Below are 18,468 nucleotides of genomic sequence, written 5' to 3'. Positions count from 1 at the left end.
ACCTCAGCCTCTGTCCAAATGATTCATTCAACCATCCACCCACTAAAGAAACACTGAAACAAAGAACGAGCGCAACATAAAACAGCCTATATTTTTCCGACCACATGCCTTTGCACACAGACAACCAAACCTCCACAAACACACACACTGTAAGTTTCGAACACCCGCTTGCATGCCCACAGTATGAAACAAAACAAAACCAAAAAAAAAAAAAAAGACACATATTTACTCATCCAGACACACACAAACCAAATTACACACAATTGCGTGCATCATGTTTCACATCATTCCATCTCCATCGGGCTGTTCCTGCACCGAAGCCCAAAGGCAACACTGTTACTGCCACCACAGGTCCCGGCCCCCATCCAGAGTCGACCTGAGATGACATCACCCCCCCACCACCACCATCACCACACTCCCCACCCCTCTCTGCATCCATCCTACTCAAACAAAGGGCTGAGTTCCAAAATAAATCATCCAACCCCGTCCTTAATGACAGGGTAGAGCTAAGTGATGCCAGGGGGCAGGAGAGCTGGAGGTACTTTGGTCTGGGATGCTGCCTGTTCAGGATTCCTCCCTGAAACATGTGGTTAGTTCTCTTCCTCGCTGAATGGAGCAGAAGAGGAGGGATGGATGAACGGGGGGGGAAGCAGGGAGCAGGGAAAAGGGAGACCACAAAGTAAGCTCATAGCCCAAAGGGAGAGATCATTTGGAGCTCAGGTGGGATATGACTCTACTTTCATCTCAGGGTGGCTTTCTTTTGTAAACGGCATTAAATTGCAGAGGTATAGTCTTTGGACTGAATATGAGGATGAGGGTTATGCAGGCAATTCAATCGTTTTTGCAAATTTCCAACTGACATCAGTGCATATGGGTGCTATTTAATCCTGTGGTTAGGTTTAGGGTTATGCACATGACATGACCATGGTTTATTTTTGACCCTCCGTTGCACGTACAGTCGAGGCGAACAAATGTAGGAAATAATGAAGTTCTGCAGCAGTTGTGGAAAGGAAATACTTTCCAAGCCTTTAAATCTATTGAAAAAAGGGTACAATATTACCATTTCCACAATCTGGTGTAAAAATTTATGATGCAGTCCACAGTGGCTTAGATGTTTTGAAAATTTAAGAATCACTAAGAGCGGTTTTTTAGTCTTTTGAGGGTAAGATAAATTTATGTCTCACATCTAAGTCAGATTTAAAGTCTTCCAGGTCAATATCCAGGTCAAAGGATATGGGTCAAGGTAAAATCTCAAGTCTTTTTTGAAGCACATGTGACCTCACAAGTGAATCTCCAATGACAAGTTCACTAAACGTCTCAAATTCTCAAATCCTTCAGGAAAAGTCATACATACTTTGAGTCCAAGTCAAGTCCAAAGCAAGACTCAAGTCTTGAGATGGAAATAGAAAAAACTGTGTCTTAAACTTAAACTGTGTCTAAAGTCAAATCTTTGGCCATCTGAGACAAGACAAGCCTTAAGTTTTCTGGGAGACAGTCTTAGGTCTCAGGTTCTTCAGGACAGGTCAAAGCCAAGTCAAATGTAATTTGAGTCCAAGGCAAGTCATTTCTTGTAATAAAAGACTTCAGGCAAATTTAAAATCTGTCACACAAAGTCTAAAAGTCAAGTGTGCTGGAAATGGAATCCAAACTCAAAAATGAGTCCCAATTCCAATCTCAAGGATTCACATTTCCACATGATAAAATGCAAGTCCAAGTCCAATCAAGTCTCTTGAGTCTCTCAGGTTCAGTCTCAAGTCCTTATGGATATGTCCAGTTAAATCCTAATTTTAAGATTAGCTAAGTCTATAGTCTTAGGCAATAACTGCAAATAGGAGTTTGCCAGGGCAAAACCAGAGACTCCAATATTTTTACTTTCAACTCTCAAAAGCAGCTCAATCTTTAGGTAGTTAAATCTCACAGTAGTCGGCCAAGAATTTTGTAACATAAATTTGTCTTAAGTCTCCAGATCTGTAAACAATAATGTGAAAAATATGAGTAACTTCTGTCAAGAGATAGTCCAAAGAACTTACTGAAACAACTTCACATGTTGCTCATTGGCAAAAAATTGAAAAAGACAGTTGTTCCAAAAATACAAGGGACTGAGTGATTCCTCATGGGCTTTTTCTGCTTAAGAACCTGGAGGATTTTTCGGCTGCGTGAGGAAGGTAAATGCATTGAACAGATATAGTGGATTCTCTGCTGAGGCAGAAATACAGATTACCAGCCTTACTCATAACCAGAACAACCCTCCGCATCAAGTCTGCTGGAGCGCTCAGAGAGATCCTGGTCCCAGTTTGATACTAGCCACATGCAAACTTGCCTGCCTGGTGCACTGTAAACCTGTCATTGTTCTGGGTCAGCTCCCTAAGGATGTCCTTAAGGCTTACCACCACACACAAACACAAAAGGACACAGACTCACACAAACACACACTGCAACAGGATTCCTCGTCTTCCTCTCTCCTCCTCCTCCTCCTCCTCCTTGGTGGGGAACGGGCCAAAAGCGGACAGCCTGTGTTCCGTCAAGCCGTCCAAAATTCCATGACTTTCCCAGAATTCCCGTCCTGGGCCAAGTCATATATTCTGTTGTCATCCACAAGGCCTTAATGAAAGCCCACGAGGAACACAGAGGGAGATTGTGTCAACTCACCCACACGCCATTTACACTAAAATAAAAATACACACAGAATAGGACTGATTACACACAATTATGGATGCTAAATATCTATTAAAACAATTCCATTCAATACAGCTGCTGGAATGCCATAGGACCAAGGTTTAGCTTACTGAATCAATTTGCTCTGCGCGTAAACCACTAATAACAGGATACAGTTCATCTTGCAGCATTAAAATAGCAGGGTATTGTGAGTATTTTCAACACTGTGAATCATTCAGTCCATTTGCACAAAGACTCCAACTCAAACAAGGCTCTGTGGGTCACATTGGAATCAAAATATTACACATTTTTATCAGTTTTTATTGCATTACATGTCACTCTGTGAAAGTGCATTCCTTCTGTATTGTTAACGACAATATAATTTTTAAATGATGTCTCGGGGTTAAACTGTTTATTTTGATGAAATACCTCAGACTGTGGGGGAGTTAAGCACCATGCCAGAAAATATGAATGAAAACTGGCCCACCGGGTATAAAAAAAACCAGTAAAAAAGAGCTTTCTATGGTTTTTGAATGTAAGCGAGGGCTTTGATAGGCCGCAGACTTATTTTCACGAATGAACGTGTCAAGTATTAAGGTGCCTTATAAATCACTCTCCCTCACTTTCCACGCCCAGCTTTTCTGAGAGGTTTAGAAGAGCAGTGTGATTGCCTACAGCGCTGGCCCTCTGTGTCAGTAGCCTTGCCTAAATCAACAGTCCCCCTGCTGTTTTAGTGCATACAAAATTTTAAGATTATAATGGGACTGTAAAACAGAAACCTGCTATATAACATGACTGACGGCCAGAGCTCGCACAAACTCAGATGTGGAGCTGTAATGGTGTGTGTTTAGGATGGGTGACAATGGAATTTCAGTCAGTGTGCGTGCATGCATGTGCAGTTTTGTGTTAATCACTTCAGAATTAAATGCAATTGTGGCTTTTAACATTTTTGGTTCCATAGAATCAGTGGAACATGGGACAAGAGGAAAAGACGGTCCACACAATGAGGTCTATCCTTAACAAAGATTTTCCTCTCCACTGAAAAAAAGAAGATGGAAGCTATAATAACTTCTTTCCAACGTTCGAGTCCAACTAATTGCTTAACATTTCCTCTACGGATTCATATGTGGACGTGAGCCAAGACGAAGGATTTTGGCACATTTGTAAGTTTCCTACTCATCTCATTCAGAGGTGCGACTTAACCACATGCACTGGCTGCCTGCAGAAGAAAAAAAGGCCCAATTGAATTTGGCCATGAAGACAGTAGAGACACGTGTTCCGTTAATTTGCATTGTTTCCATTAACTCTTTTATGTACATGCTTATTATATCTCAATGACAGGGATGAAAGAGCAGGTAAAAATCTTGCCACTGCCTTCACCTGGTGATTGAAGTTAACACATTGCAGCTGTTTGGGCCATAAGTGTGACAGCCGCCAAACTTTCAGGGCACGGAGGTCGGTGTTTACTTGATGTCAAAAAAAAGCACAATTTTAACAGATATCACAGGTGGTGCAGAGTGAAAAAACACAGCGATGAAGAGCCCGTCCGTCATCCATCTATTCTGTTTGTCCTCTGTGATTCAGTGTAACTGCCGAGTGACCTTGACAACAAAAGGGTTGTACGTTAACATGATTATACTAACACATCATCCAGTGCAGCTAAGGCCGATGGGGGTGCCTTCATTTTGAAGGTATGTGGTGTTAAACCAATCCCAGTTGACATTGGGCAAAGGTGGCGTAGACCCTGGACAGGTCGCCCATCTGTAACAGGGCTGACACGTGGAAACGTACAAGCCAAAGGATTCAAGGAGAACCCATGCAGGCACAGGGAGAGCATGTAAACTCCACACAGAAAGGCCCCAGGCCCGGGAATCAAACCCAGATGCCTCAGTGCTAACCACTGTAGCACCATCCCGCCCATGCAAGCCACGCTTATCTAAAAAAAAACAACAAAGATTTGCTCAACACTATTAATGTGCCATATAAATAAAAAGCAAAACATGGAGTTTTATTCTGCACAAATTATGATTCCATCACCTGCTCTTCACCATCAGCTCTCTGTGCTCATAGCTTCGACTGAGAACTGACACACCACTGCAGCGCCATGAACTGCAATGCCCCCACGACTGGGCAACAAGGATGCAATCTTAAACAAACCACAATTATCTATTTGTGGTCCTGCTTGGGGCAGATATGAACAGAACACAAAAGCATACACATGGTGATCAGAGTTCCAGTAAGTTCCTCCACCACAATTTACTCTCTTAGGGATACTGGGTTCCTCTTAACTGAATGCCTTTGCTTTCTTTCCTAAATGACACATGCATGCGCACACATGCTCGTGCACGCGCTGAGCATTACACTAGCTCCTTCCAGACCACGCTGTCACTGGGGCAGTTTGCCCCGCCTGCCTGCTGGAAGCCTGGCCGGGGCCTTTTTTTTTTTTTTCCTAGATGCTGCTTCAGACTTACACTATCTGTTTCCACAGCCGTGCGCCTGCTGACCCAAGAATGTGGATAGCGCTCTGGTACATTGTTTTACAAGACTAAACAGTGTATTGGAGATGCGAAATGTAGTCTCTTGCTTGTTATGTGGGAGAAAACCAACTGTGTGTGTGTGTGTGTGTTTGTTTCTTGTGTACGTGCACATCTGTGATATTCATCTCTTTTCGGTGATGCATTTACTGAGATAGTTATTGGCTATGTGATCTGCATACAATGCACAATAAATGTAGCAGTATAACCCCCCCAATTTTCCATTGGATTGATATGAAGTTTAGTCTTACACTTGCAAAGATTTGTTACATTAGCTGCTACTGGTACAATATGGTCAGATTTGTAGACAACTACACAGCACTCAATTGTGTTACGGATAATGTAGGCAGTATGTTTGGATTATACTATTTATGTCATTTTTTCTGCTTTGTTTTATGTAGGACTGCAACTATTGATCATTTTATCATTTCATGGAGTAATTGTTTTAGACTAATTGTTTCACCTGATACAAATTTTTTCCTCTGGGATGGTTCTTCTTCCTTTATTCGACATGTGGATATCTGTACTCTTTTCTAGATGTGTTATATAATCTGGTTATAGCCACCTGTCTTCGCTGATGATTATAATGTGTGTCCTTCATTTCTTTGACGAGGGGCCTGCATCTCTTTAATTGTTTGTGTACTAACAAAAATAAATCTCTATCTTTTTAATCAATACCACGGTTCTGTTTCCAATTACTGAGTGTATCATGAAGGGGCTCTTTGGAGTTCTTGTTTTTGTTATTTTCTGCTTCTCCTTTACACACACTTGACGTAGCATGAGCAAAGCGGTTGCTCGTGTTGTCCATGCCGCCCCACCCTCCTCCCGAAAGCTCTCATCTTGGTTCACCAATCCAGCGGCCTGTCATCAACCCCTGTTCCCATGGTGGTTAGCAAGAAACCTTGGCCAATTATTTGCCGGTCTTGAACACACGTCTAACAAACTGCTCGGGGCGATGGCGTACCACCTACTCAACAAAACCTTTTCAATAGCCGCAGGAGATTTGTGTGATGGGTTAATGGTAGGATAGTAAAAGTGCTGCAAAGGCGACATTGTTGAGTTCATGTTGGTTCACAGTGAGCTGTGACCCTATTGAAAATTTTATAGTAATGGGTGTCTATCTATTCAGCTGAGTGCGACAAGGGCCACATAAAGAGAAGTAGGCACAGAGAATCATAAAAGCCTGGTACAGACCGGAGGCCTGCTTCAGAAGAGAAAGGCATGAGGAGAAAGTGCGCATCTGACATGCGATGTTCGCAGAGATTCTAGCACTGATTCATGGGAAGGCAAGACTAAAAAGCTACAAGCTATGCTGCACAACCTGTTACATAGTTTGCTGGGCAAAGTAACAGAGATTGAGTGTCTCTATTCTGTGTGTAGGTGACGCGTCCCCTCAAGAATGTGGTTCTCTTCCTCTCGCCGTTAGCCTCAATTTCCCCTCTGGTTGCTTACTTCACTCACACAGCCGAGGAGCTGTCGCTTGAGGAATCTGGAAAACACCAGTGGGGAATGAGAGGAATTTCTGCTTTTCGTTTTTCCTAAACCACCCCCTCACCCCTTGCTCTCTTTACTTTGGACGCCTCTGTACTGCCGAGCTCTTGAGTTTTCTCTTGTTTCTGAATGCAGCCCAACAGTAACAACCTCTCATAAACAATGGGGCTTGTTGATTGGGGGGTTGAGAAGGAGAGTGGCCATTGCTGGCCCATGCAGCCAGTTTTGCTGGCAGTGGGCCTCACGAATGGTCCTAAAAGTCCAAAAGTCCAAAAGTACAGACTACATTGAGGACTGTGAAAGATTTAAGGGCAACTTTAAAAATGCACCATCTCTGAAGGACCATAAACACATGTTTTAGCTCTTTCTTAATCTATCTTTTATCCTAAAGGACTTCGATGGACCAAACTCTGAAAGGGGATGCTGGTCAACGTCAGGAAACCACAAAAGTACAAGGGAAAAATGGTAGTTTAGGAATTCTCTGCTTTTACAGCATCCGTGGACTCGTAAAGGGAATCTGGATCACATCGAGTAGAATTTTAAACAAGGCAATCATGGAGCTTTCCCCCATTCTATCAACTTCACGTGGCATTCAAACAGTTAATCCCCATGTCTATGACAGGGAAATGATAATTCAGAGAGATGTGTCCTGGAATAACTCTGTCTCTACTGTTTCCACTCTGGAAGATGATGCTGCACATTACTGGACATTGTCCCTCATCTGCTGAAGCGTTTTTATGACTCTTGCATCAACTAAATCAAAATAAAATGTCAAAAGAGATTCTTGTGAATAGGGTGGATAAACAAACCACTGTATTTTATTTTAATGTCCTGCAGGCTGCATACCAAAGGAAGGCTGTTGGAAATACAAAAGTTTTTCCAAAATATCTAAGATGCATAAATAACACAATAGATGGTCCGAAGGTCTCTGTATTAGCAGGCTGGTTTGGGATGCCCCCTAGTGGCCAAATGGCGACATTTGTCACATTTGTGGTCATCTTTTTCTGTCTCTCATCACAACATTTTACCCAGTACACCAAACATTATATAAAGTTTTATAAAGGAAATCACGTGTGAGATTTTAGAGCTTTACATTTTATAGTTTAAAGAATCACTCAATGACCAAAATTTTACAAACTCTGGGTATCACTCATTCACTCACGCACACATCAAGCAAGCTCATCAAAACAGGTGCCCATCAGTATCTGGAATCGGTGCAGGTAAGCCACCTCATGCCTTCATTTGCTTGCAGGCTTGAACGGATCAGACCATATTTTCACACCTTTTGGGGCAAACAAGACATAAACAGTGTCAACAAGCAAAAAAATTATGCAAATGAGGACCAATGACGCATTGGTAAATCAAAGTGATTCTTATTTTTTTTGCGGTACTCTTTTAACTGTAAACTGCATTTCAAAAACATTTAAAATTCCTTATTTAATGTACAAAAAGTGTGGCTCAGAACAATACTTAACAATACAGTCTGACAAATTTCCAAAAGTTCACATTCATTTTTGCTTCACCCTCAAATTCAAAAAAATTATTAAATTGAGACAAACATCAGTGCATTGTAAATGATGTGAAATTACATATACATCAGTCACAAAGCCAAGTACGTACTACACTGTTGTAAAAGTTGGATGAAAGTGAACAAAAGAAGCCCAGTACACTTCATGTTTATTTAGGAAGACTTCAGTCTCCCTTAAGCTCAACACACATGTAGCATATTCATTATATAAACCCGAACTTTGTGATCAAATGTAACAAATATAATATATATATATATATGTCAACACAAGCAGTTTAAAATCAACCATGTGCTCTTACCCACAGGTTGGACATCTGCCTGGTTGATTCCTGACCGGTTCATCTTTTGGACTTCTCCTAGCAAAGACACAAAAAACCAGCAGAGTACATTTAAAGGAGGACTTCTGCAGCCAAGATCATTGTCATAAACAAGATTTTTCCACAGGACGGCTGGTTAATATCAGTCTTTATTGTTCTCTTTTGACTGCACTGTCAGTAGCACCAGAAGTGCAGCTTTCCGTCTCTGTTGGCCAGAACTGGATGGACATAATATGCTGAAACTACAGCTATTTAGTTTAATGTATTTTCCTTCCAAGAATCTATCTTTGTCTCTGTTGGTTTAACTGCATGTTTATGGATTTTGGGAAAGTGCAGAGGAAACCTCTGTGTGAATGAGCTGATCACTTTCAGCACATTTAGGGGGAAAAAAAGTTTATGTATATTCAAGTTCAGTTTTTTTTTTTTTTATATATATTTCGTTTAACCTTTCGGGCATAACAAAAACACACACAGGCTTATCCATGCAAGGCGTGTTTTACAGAGATGAGTTAGCTAAAACTGCGCTAACAGCAGGGTAGCTAACGTCTCCTAGCTAAACCCGCTATTGTGGGAAAGCACAGAGGAAAGCATTAGCACGATGTTGAACTTTTTCAAACACATTTATGTCAAACTACACCATCACGGACACGTTGAGGTGACAGAGACGTGAACAGGAACGTAAAGAAACCTGAGAGCTACTTACTGTACTCGTCTTTATGCGTTAGCGGGTAGAAAAAGATGGGGTAAAACGCGGCGGCCACCGCCGTTATAAAACCCCCAAATACTAACGCAATTTTGGTATTTTTGGACATATTAATGCCACACAGGAGGTTACGAGATCACCTCCAAAACATGGATGTATTACGAGACCGAGCAGAGTGTTTACACCGAGTGTTTCCGGGGTAAAGGTCACCAGCGCAGGATGACTGTTTGGCCCCTTTCGGCATCCGTACTGTATATGTTTTTCTATTTAAATTGCGTCTTGCAGCGTAATCATAACAAGGAAGTAGATCACATGAGTCCCTGCCTCTGCGCCTCCTGCTTATTCTTCATGGGACAAAAATAAAAGATGAACTTTTTAGCTGTTATCGTGCTCGTTTTTTGTCGCTGCTCCTCGTATGGAGCGAAAGGCAGCGAAAACGAGCTCATTCAGACATTTGTCATTCCTCACAGTCACATGGATGTTGGCTGGGTGTACACCATTCAGGTAAGCTTTTATACTGAGGCTCCAAAGCTCTGACACCCTTCAGTTTTACCGAACTGCTGTAGCTCATATATTGTGGGTAAGTGTGCGTATTTTCTGCATAAATGCGAATTTGAATATGTATTTTCCACAGGAGAGCATGCACGCCTATGCAGCCAATGTGTACAGCAGTGTGACTGAGGAGCTGTCAAAGGTCAAAGGTCGGAGGTTCATTGCTGTGGAGCAGGAGTTCTTTCGGCTGTGGTGGGACACTGTCGCCACAAGCACCCATAAGAGACAAGTAAGATTTTGGCACTTTTATGGTTACTAATGTCACTTTAGTAAATCTGCTTCTTTTTGAAGGGCTACTCTTTTTGTTGCACTTTCATAAAATTTAGAGATTTGCAGGAGACGAGTTAAAGAAACCTTAGTTGGAATGGACCAGCAGCTTTTTCTTTTTTCTTTTTTTTTTATTCTAAGTTGAATAATTCTGAATTAATCACCATGTTTAAGCATTCAAAATCCAAAGTAAATAGTAATATGTTATAGTTTGCCCTTTTAGGTGCGACAGCTTGTAAAAGAAGGCAGACTGGAGTTCATCATCGGAGGCCAAGTGATGCATGATGAGGCTGTAACTGATTTGGAAGATGAAATATTGCAAATGACAGGTAGTACTTCATGTTTCCGACCACTGTAGCCTCCAATTCCAGTGATGACATATGTAGTAACTTGGTCCCTTCCTGCTGCTGCAGAGGGACACGGTTTCCTCTATGAGACCTTTGGGGTACGTCCTCAGTTTTCCTGGCATGTGGATCCATTTGGAGCCTCTGCCACTACACCAGTACTGTTTGCCCTGGCAGGTTTTAATGCCCACCTCATCTCACGCATTGACTATGATCTCAAAGACACCATGCAGCAAAAGAAGGTATGAGCTTTGGCTTCTTTGGTCGGAAATGTAAATTGCAATTGTTTAGTGATATGTTTGTGATTCGTTTGTTGATTTGTTTCAAAGCAACTACAGTTTGTATGGAGAGGTTCTCCCTCTCTAAAAGAGAAGCAGCAGATCTTCACTCACACCATGGACCAGTTTAGCTATTGCACTCCTTCACACCTGCCATTCTCAAACAGGTATAGTACATTCACTCTCTTTCTATTTGTCTGCTGCATTTTCAGTGTTTGTCTTTCGCACAGGAAGCTCTTTTATCCAAAACAAATAGATCGATTGACAAAGTGCAAATTGTCACAAAAATATTTGGTTCTTAGATCTGGTTTTTACTGGAACGGAGTTGCCCTGTTCCCAGATCCACCTAAAGATGGAGTCTACCCCAACATGAGCCTGCCCGTCACTAAGGAAACAGTACACGCTTATGCCCAGACTATGGTGGAGAACATCAAGCAAAGGGCAGCATGGTTCAGGACTAACCATGTGCTCTGGCCATGGGTGAGAGAACAGGAACTGTGGCTCATCTTATTTGTAATTGTCCTCAAGATTGTATTTTCTACATGAAGCGCTCCAGTGAAAAGTGCAATGGCTTTGGTTTTGAGATGCCCATATGCACTTGGTTTATTTATTTACTTAAATGTTTAATCCTTCTGTTTCAGGGTTGTGACAAACAATTCTACAACTCATCTGTACAGTTCAACAACATGGATCCTTTAATGAAGTACATTAACCAGAACAGCAAAGAGTTTGGGGTGACAGTCCAATATGCCAGTCTTAGTGAATACTTCCAAGCCATTTACCAAACAAATCTAGTTTGGGAGATTCGGGGAAGTGAAGATTTTCTGCCATATTCCACTGGTGAGAATCTATTTTTGAAAACATTTGAAGCATCATATGCTTACATTAAAGGAAGGAAATGAGGCCAAGTCAAACAGCTTTTTTTCTGTTGTTTATATTATCAACTGTATCCACTGTGACTAATTTGTTTTCTTCCCTAGAACCGAACCAGGCATGGACAGGATTTTATGCCTCCAGAAATGTTTTGAAAGGGGTGGCACGGCAAGCTAGTTCCCAGTTACATGCAGCCGAGATTCTTTTCACCTGGTACAGGATCAGATTCCCTGATGGGCCCGTTGCTAAAGAATGGGCCCTTGACAAACTCAGAGCACTTCGCTGGGCTGTTTCTGAGGTAAAGTGAAGAATGATACAGAGGGATGAGGTGGACACAAACAAAAGATTGAAATATTAACCCCAGAAAATGTTATGTGGCCTATGACTTTAGGTGCAGCACCATGATGGTATCACCGGCACAGAATCTCCCAAGGTGGCGGATATGTACATGCAGCATCTAATGCAGGCCATGATGGGAGCAGAGGAACTTCTCGCTGCGCTTTTTCTGCTGCCTCACAACCTTGACATTCCCAGCATTCTCAGCAGCCACTATCACAGAAAAAGTATTTAGCAAAATTATTACAGTTTTTTTATACACACGTATTTGTTCATGGTTTGTAGAATCTAGATATATTTTACATGCATGAACACAAAAAGCAAAAAATTACCTTCCACTGTTACCATCAGGATAAGTCTAAAGCAAACATCTAAGTTATCATTTTTAATACATTTTAATAATAATTCATCTTCTCGTGCCAGATGTTCATCAGACTCTGGAGCAACATGTCATCGTTTACAACCCGTTAGCGTGGAACATCACCACTATCATCAATGTCACAGTGACCTTCCCGAATGCAGCCGTCTTTGATGATAATAAACAGCCTGTGCCTGCACAGGTATTACTGATATTTTTCAAAACTTAATAGTAGTACTTCTTCAAGGTTTAGCCTAACTAGGCAAAAACATCCAACATTGAAGAATCATACAGTCAGCAATAACTGAAGTTGACAAACATGAACCAGAAAAGCTACCAGTCATGCCAGACCAAGCTATAACAGCAGAACCCCTGAATACATGATGGAAGAAATTATTTATTTTGTTGGTTAATAATTTAATTTGTTTTATAAGATTAAAAATGTGCCATGTCTCATGAGGTACATGTTATTTATTGTTTTGTCTTCTAGAAACAGATCGTCTATTTGATGTATTATAGTTCCTGTAATGATATTTCCATCTGTTACAGATCCAGAGATCAGCACAGTCCAATGTCACCTATGATCTTTTCATCATGGTGGACCTTGGAGGCCTTCAGCACAGAATATACTTGATCCAACTGTCTGAAAAGCCGTGCTCTAGTAGGTCCAAGTGTGGGTGGACCTATGAAGCCAAAGGGGTCCAGTTTGAGAGACGCAACATCCAGGATTGGACAAAAACAGGAAGGAGGCTTCTACCAGTTCTGAATGAATGTTACAAGCTGATGTTTGACCAGGATACCAATCTACTGCACAGCATCACTTATCAGTAAGATCTGACATGCTATCACACTCATTCTTATTATTTGGCTGCGATACCTGCTTTAGCACTTATTGCATGCAACTTCCGCGTCTGTAACTCAACATCCCACCAGTTTCCTCTTTTATTTTTCATCAGAACTTGCATTTTCCTCTTATGCAATTTCAACCCTCTGAACTTTGACTTCTCTGTCCTCCTTAGTACTGAGGAGAAAAGGACCGTAAGGGTAACTCAGGATTTCTGGGAGTACCATGCAAATGGCGATATTAAGTCAGGGCCCATCTCTGATAACTACATGTTCAGCAGCAATAGTTCAGCTGTGCGGGCCTACAAAGCCGTGGAAATGGAGATTATCCCAGGGAAGATTGTGTCTGAGATCAGGCAATACTTCTATAGGTTGGTTCAAGGAACATTTTAGATTCACTAATTTTATTTTATTTTATTTTATTTTTTTTTTGTTCTAGATTTGAATTACTCTGCAGCCTGAATTATGATATTGACTCTTACAATTCAACACCTTTTCAGAGAGGAAAACTATCAAGACTACGCTTTCTCCATCACCACTCGTGTCCCAGAATGTTTTGGGACCAGACTGCGGTGCCATAGGCTGGAGCAGACCTATTCACTGGGACCCCTCGATCTTAACACAGAGGTCGTCCTCAGGACCAGCACTCCCCTGAAGAACAACAGGACCCTGTACACAGATGACAATGGCTACCAGATGATGAAGAGGCCAGAAAGGAAGTTTACTAATAACACATTAGCAAGAGTAAGTCCTCTGATAATAGTTTTAGGCTGCAGGGCATTTCCATGACTTGGATTATGTAATTTGATCCCAGTGGCTTTAAGTATTGTAATATGTACAGCGATCTACATTTTTTTACAGAATTACTTCCCCATGGTTCGGACAGCCTACATCGAGGATGAACTCAGCAGACTAGTGCTCACCAGTGACAGAGCCCACGGTGTGTCCAGCCAAGCCAATGGACAGCTAGAGGTATACAAAAAAAAGCACACGCTCCTTTCCTGTCTACTCACACACTGACGTATGTAAACATCCTGCGTTTTATTCCCCCTGCTAGGTCATGCTCCACCGACGTCTTTGGAACAACTTGCCCTGGAATCTCGGCTACAACCTGACCCTCAACGACAGCTCAGTCGTAAGGCCCACCCTGTGGATGATGCTCGGCTCCATCAATGCCACCTCCACGCTTTACCAGAGGGAGGCAGTAGAGCTACAGCACAGACCCATCATCATGCCCATTGACCAACCTCGTGAGTGTTCATTTGTGAAAGGAATTCAAAACCAATAATTTCCAAGTATGTTACAGAGCACAATGTCACACTTGATGTCACTTCTCTAAAGTTCCTGATGTGAACACGTAGAAAGATTTCAGACAGGATATCAGTCACTTCAAGTGTGGTATAATGTTCACTTGTATGAAATACAAAATAACGAGGTTGGTACACAAGTTCCTGCTTCTTTCACTCTTGATGCACTTTGACAAGCTTTGTCTTTATATTTACTGTTTTCACTGTCTCAGATAAGCCCTGGCAGGAAAAGGGGCCCAGGGCAGATTCTCCAGTGCAACCAGTTGTTCTGCCCCCGAACCTCCATCTGCTTAGCCTCAGCATCCCTGGATGGAACTACAGCTCTAATCATAATGTTCACCTCAATCACATACACTCAGGTCAGCAGGGACGGGGCTCATTAAAATCTGTCTGTTTTTATTTGTCTATGAAATTGAATTCTGTTTTGTTTTGGGTGTGTGTGCTTCTAGGTGGCACTCTGCACTCAGAGCCGGACTATGATCGGGTCTTGCTGAGAATCATGCATCTGTTTGAGGAGGAAGAAGATCCTGAGCTTTCAAAGCCAGTCACCATAAACCTAAAGGTATAATCGAGCTTCAACTCTTTATAATAACTTTGTGGTATCATAAGAGGAAATTTTTGGGTTACTTAATCTTTTCTCTTTAATGGTCATTTCCTGTATGAACAGGATGCTCTGCAGGGAATAGGGGAAGTAAAAGTGCTGGAGGAGCGTTCTCTCACAGGAACCTGGGACATCACCAGTCTGCAGAGGTGGAACTGGACGACTCCAGACAACTTAGAAACAAGTGAGAAAAGACTGAAAACAATAACACAGTGTCTGTTCAGTTACAATACGCCTCCTCTTTTTTTTTTCTTTTTTTTTTTAACACGCATTATCTTAATTTTTCCTTCTTTTAGAGAGCAAAAAGTGTTTGAGATGTGGAGAAGATGCTTTCACAGTCACCATCTCACCCAAAGAGATCAGGACCTTCTTCATTCACTTTGTTCCTAAGAACTTTTAGGCAGAACTGTCACTTGTCTTCTGTGAAGATCACCAACCTTTAGATCTGTTATATGAAATTGCTTTTCAAAGATTTGATTATTTGCTGCACTGTTCATTCTCTTTGTGCAATATGTTGCTTTGTGAAGGTGCACTCGTCTTGATGGGGTGTGGACGTTCCAACTTTGAGTCCCTGTTGAGTCTCACTGAATAAAGGGGTTATTTTTGTCTCTACAAATATCTGTCTTATGTCACACAGGCAGAGTAACGCTCCAGTAAAAGAACTTCTCTGACTCCCATTAGCATTAAGGTGTGGATGGAAAAAAAAACTAACCATCAGGGCCAATTTAAAGTCCTAAAATCAGTTTTGTCTTTGACTTGACAGTAAAGTGAGGTTGACACAGTTCCTCCCTGCATTTGTGGAGTAGTTGCAAGACGAGAATCTGAAAATCAAAAGGTTAAAAAAAATAAAAATTTGATCCTGTCTGACTTTTTTTTTATTTTTTATTTCCTGACTCCTAATTTCTTACCTATGGTTAACAGATATGAGAGTGAAATAGATGTGAAGCGATCTAGAGCACCCCAAAGCCAGCAATGCCGCCGTTTTGACTTTATTAGTACATTAAAGTAACATTCATATGGTTTGTGGGAGCTGCACAGGAAAACGGTTGTCTTCCAAAATGGCCACTAGGGGCCTCATGGTGCAGGAGAGAGGCACCACCCGAGGACAACAAGCCCGGCTCTGTCTGTGCATCACCGCGGCTGCAGCTCACCACAACAGATGAGGTCTTCAAGGTTTTCAAAAGCAGCCTGTGTTTCAGCGTCATGATCGCCGGGGAAGGAGAGGAACCTCGTTGTCTGCCATTTGGATCGAGATGAGCAGCGTCAGCGTGAGTCCGGTTTAATCTCGGTATTAAGACGCGTTTTGCTCAGTTTTCAATCTCAAGTTTACGCAAACGAGTAAACGAATTGAGTCTTTGTTGCTGATGGGAATGCGGGATGCTGTGCGGAGGAGGAGGCGTTGACGTGTTGCTAGGAGACTAGACTGGGAGGATGCAGGATGCCTGCATCGCCCACAGGTCTCCTTTGGGGTGCTGGAGGGTTTTGAGGTCAGGCCTGGCGATTGTTTGTTGAGATTCATCTGTGTTTGTGTCTCCGGGAATGTGTTTGAATAGAAAAGAGAGAGGGAGCAGAAGAGGAAGCTGCAGCACTTCCTGAGTGATCTGGCTCTGCTTGGATCGTTGCAGGTTTGATCACGATGGTAATAAATATAAAGAGGATGAAACACGGGGTGCCAAGCAATCTTTTGGAAAAATGGCACTGCTTTTTTCCTTGCAGGGTTTTAAATACTTCCAGCCGTGGCTCAGAGGGAAAGAGGAGCTGCTCCTGACGGTGGTCAACGAGGATCTGGTCAGTTTCTCAGTGGGGGGAAAAAAAAAAAGTGGAAGAAGTCACAACCTCACCAGCGCGCCAGCTTCATGCCACTAATCTGCTCTCCCCGCAGGGCTGGCGTTCCCCGGGCTTTGTGGTGTCCAGAGCTTCTTCTTCCTCCCCCACCAGCAGCTGTAACAGCAGCGATGTCTCCCCCAGCAGCAGCTCCCCCAGCCTGGCCAGCCGTGCCAGCTCTCCCCTGCCCGGGGAACCTGCCGGCCCCCAGTCTCCAGTGTGCACCAGGACGCACCAGCAGACTGTCAGGTGACTGAAGCCTGGTGTGTGTGGATGTGTTGGTGCTTTGTCTTTGTCCATCAGTCATGATGGACTGACTGCAGCCCCTCTCCTTGGGATTGGCTGATCTCTCCATTTGTTTTCAGGGACCCCAGCAGCGAGGAGCATCTTCTGCCAGCATCCCCCAGTGAAAGAGAAATAGCTGTACCAGTAGGTGCTCCGGCCAGTCAAAACTTAATCTCCTTCTTCTGACCTCGGTGTTTAATATTAACCCACAAATCTCCACCTTGTCCCTCGACAGGAGGTGAACTGCACTCTGTTTTTGTTGGCCGGTTATGTGAAGTACGGTCGGCCCTACGCCTGGATCCGCTCCAACCACGAGCGTCTGGTCAACATCGGCGGCACCGACTCCCTGGTCCGGGACACTCCCATGAAACTCAAGTCCATCTCTGACTGGCAGACTCGAGGTATGGAAACAATGTGAGGAATCCAAAACTGGAGAAAGTTATTGTTTAACTGCACAGATTTAATTATTACACAATTTTCCATGAGCTAAATCAGATGCAGATGTCCTTAACCTTCTTAGGGAGCCCTGAAAAAGCACAGGGTGCTGTCTTAAAACTGTTGGATTTGTTTTATGAGATTTTTTTTATTTTTTGGCAGGTATCCGTGTGTGGGACATTGTCAGTGAGCTGGTGTGTCTGTGCACCATCCCCTCTCCCTCCAACCCCTTCGCCCTGGACATGCGTTACATCCAAAGTCTTCCCTTCCCAGACCGGTTCCTGGTCACAGGCGCTCTCCTCAACTTCCTGGAGATGTATGTGGTCTACGGGAACCGGGATGAGTTGCACTACGACAAAGGTATGCCTCACCTCAGGAAAACAACAGGTGGAGTCAGTATTTCCAAACACTAACTTTCATTTCAATGAACCACTACCATTATGACTAGTGGTGGTATTGGTATTATTAGTATTGAAACCAGCAGGTGATGCTGTTTAGCTTCTTGAGGAAACGGATCAGACACACAGCTCTTCTGTCTCAATCCACACTTTGCTACATTTCAATTTTTAATCAGCTCCAGTTGTTGATTTATTTATTTTTTTTTTTTTTTAATCATTATTTTCTGCTCTCAGTTGTGGAGGAGGTGAAGCCTCTGAGGCGTCTCCATGTGCAGTCCCTGCTGGAGCTGCAGAGATGCAGAGACACGTCCAGGTTGAGCTGCAGTCCAGCGGCACAGGACTCTTCTGAGGAGGAGTGACTGTAGTTGATCCAGATGGAGATGAAAGATTCTTTGTGCACTTTTACCAACTTCTTTTAGGGAAACAAAGACAAGCGAGGTTCAGATGTCTGAAATCTCAAACGAAAGATTGTCTGGAGATTATTTGTTATACTTTTATTCTTTGGTTTGTTTAATTATGTTTATGTAACCTATATGAAC

The 18,468-nt window shown here is 42.7% G+C and overlaps 2 protein-coding genes across 3 annotated transcripts; one reads left to right on the top strand and one right to left on the bottom strand.

Annotated features, from left to right (window-relative positions):
- Positions 1-7,471: 7,471 nt before the first annotated feature.
- smim20 (small integral membrane protein 20) lies at positions 7,472-9,418 on the bottom strand. The gene is made up of 3 exons (XM_029526693.1): positions 9,229-9,418; positions 8,508-8,564; positions 7,472-7,962 (listed from the first exon to the last, which is right to left on the bottom strand). The coding sequence occupies exons 1-3, from the start codon at positions 9,335-9,337 to the stop codon at positions 7,919-7,921; spliced, it is 210 nt and encodes a 69-aa protein (XP_029382553.1). The 5' UTR covers positions 9,338-9,418; the 3' UTR covers positions 7,472-7,918.
- Positions 9,419-9,543: 125 nt separating this feature from the next.
- Positions 9,544-15,887, top strand: man2b2 (mannosidase, alpha, class 2B, member 2). 2 transcript variants are annotated; one of them, XM_029526679.1, is made up of 19 exons: positions 9,544-9,732; positions 9,863-10,009; positions 10,271-10,376; positions 10,461-10,633; positions 10,721-10,836; positions 10,972-11,149; positions 11,311-11,509; positions 11,650-11,840; positions 11,934-12,105; positions 12,302-12,438; positions 12,786-13,063; positions 13,256-13,450; positions 13,580-13,823; positions 13,941-14,051; positions 14,137-14,329; positions 14,599-14,745; positions 14,836-14,948; positions 15,054-15,171; positions 15,284-15,887. In XM_029526679.1, exons 1-19 carry the CDS (start codon positions 9,595-9,597, stop codon positions 15,385-15,387), a joined length of 3,060 nt encoding a protein of 1,019 aa, XP_029382539.1. In that variant the 5' UTR covers positions 9,544-9,594; the 3' UTR covers positions 15,388-15,887. The 2 variants fall into 2 exon arrangements, with proteins under 2 accessions (XP_029382539.1, XP_029382540.1); XM_029526680.1 differs by lacking the exon at positions 9,544-9,732 and having other exon boundaries at positions 9,911-10,009; positions 10,258-10,376; positions 15,284-15,884.
- The last annotated feature ends 2,581 nt before the right edge of the window (positions 15,888-18,468 follow it).

The sequence above is a fragment of the Echeneis naucrates genome, chromosome 18 (assembly GCF_900963305.1).
Source record: "Echeneis naucrates chromosome 18, fEcheNa1.1, whole genome shotgun sequence".
Classification (NCBI taxonomy): domain Eukaryota; kingdom Metazoa; phylum Chordata; class Actinopteri; order Carangiformes; family Echeneidae; genus Echeneis; species Echeneis naucrates.
The sequence above is the reverse complement of the archived record's forward strand: the minus strand, read 5'-3'. Positions and strand labels throughout refer to the sequence as shown.

What these genes read in the sequence shown, in the direction of transcription:
- man2b2 (XM_029526679.1), top strand. Translation starts at nt 9,595, where the DNA reads ATGAACTTTTTAGCTGTTATCGTGCTCGTTTTTTGTCGCTGCTCCTCG. An exon ending in CAGCCACTATCACAGAAAAA is followed by an intron (nt 12,106 to 12,301) that starts GTATTTAGCAAA and finishes TTCTCGTGCCAG; the next exon opens with ATGTTCATCAGACTCTGGAG. An exon ending in ATCAGGCAATACTTCTATAG is followed by an intron (nt 13,451 to 13,579) that starts GTTGGTTCAAGG and finishes ACACCTTTTCAG; the next exon opens with AGAGGAAAACTATCAAGACT.
- smim20 (XM_029526693.1), bottom strand. Translation starts at nt 9,337, where the DNA reads ATGTCCAAAAATACCAAAATTGCGTTAGTATTTGGGGGTTTTATAACG. An exon ending in AACGCATAAAGACGAGTACA is followed by an intron (nt 8,565 to 9,228) that starts GTAAGTAGCTCT and finishes TGTCTTTGCTAG; the next exon opens with GAGAAGTCCAAAAGATGAAC. An exon ending in GGCAGATGTCCAACCTGTGG is followed by an intron (nt 7,963 to 8,507) that starts GTAAGAGCACAT and finishes TTGCCCCAAAAG; the next exon opens with GTGTGAAAATATGGTCTGAT.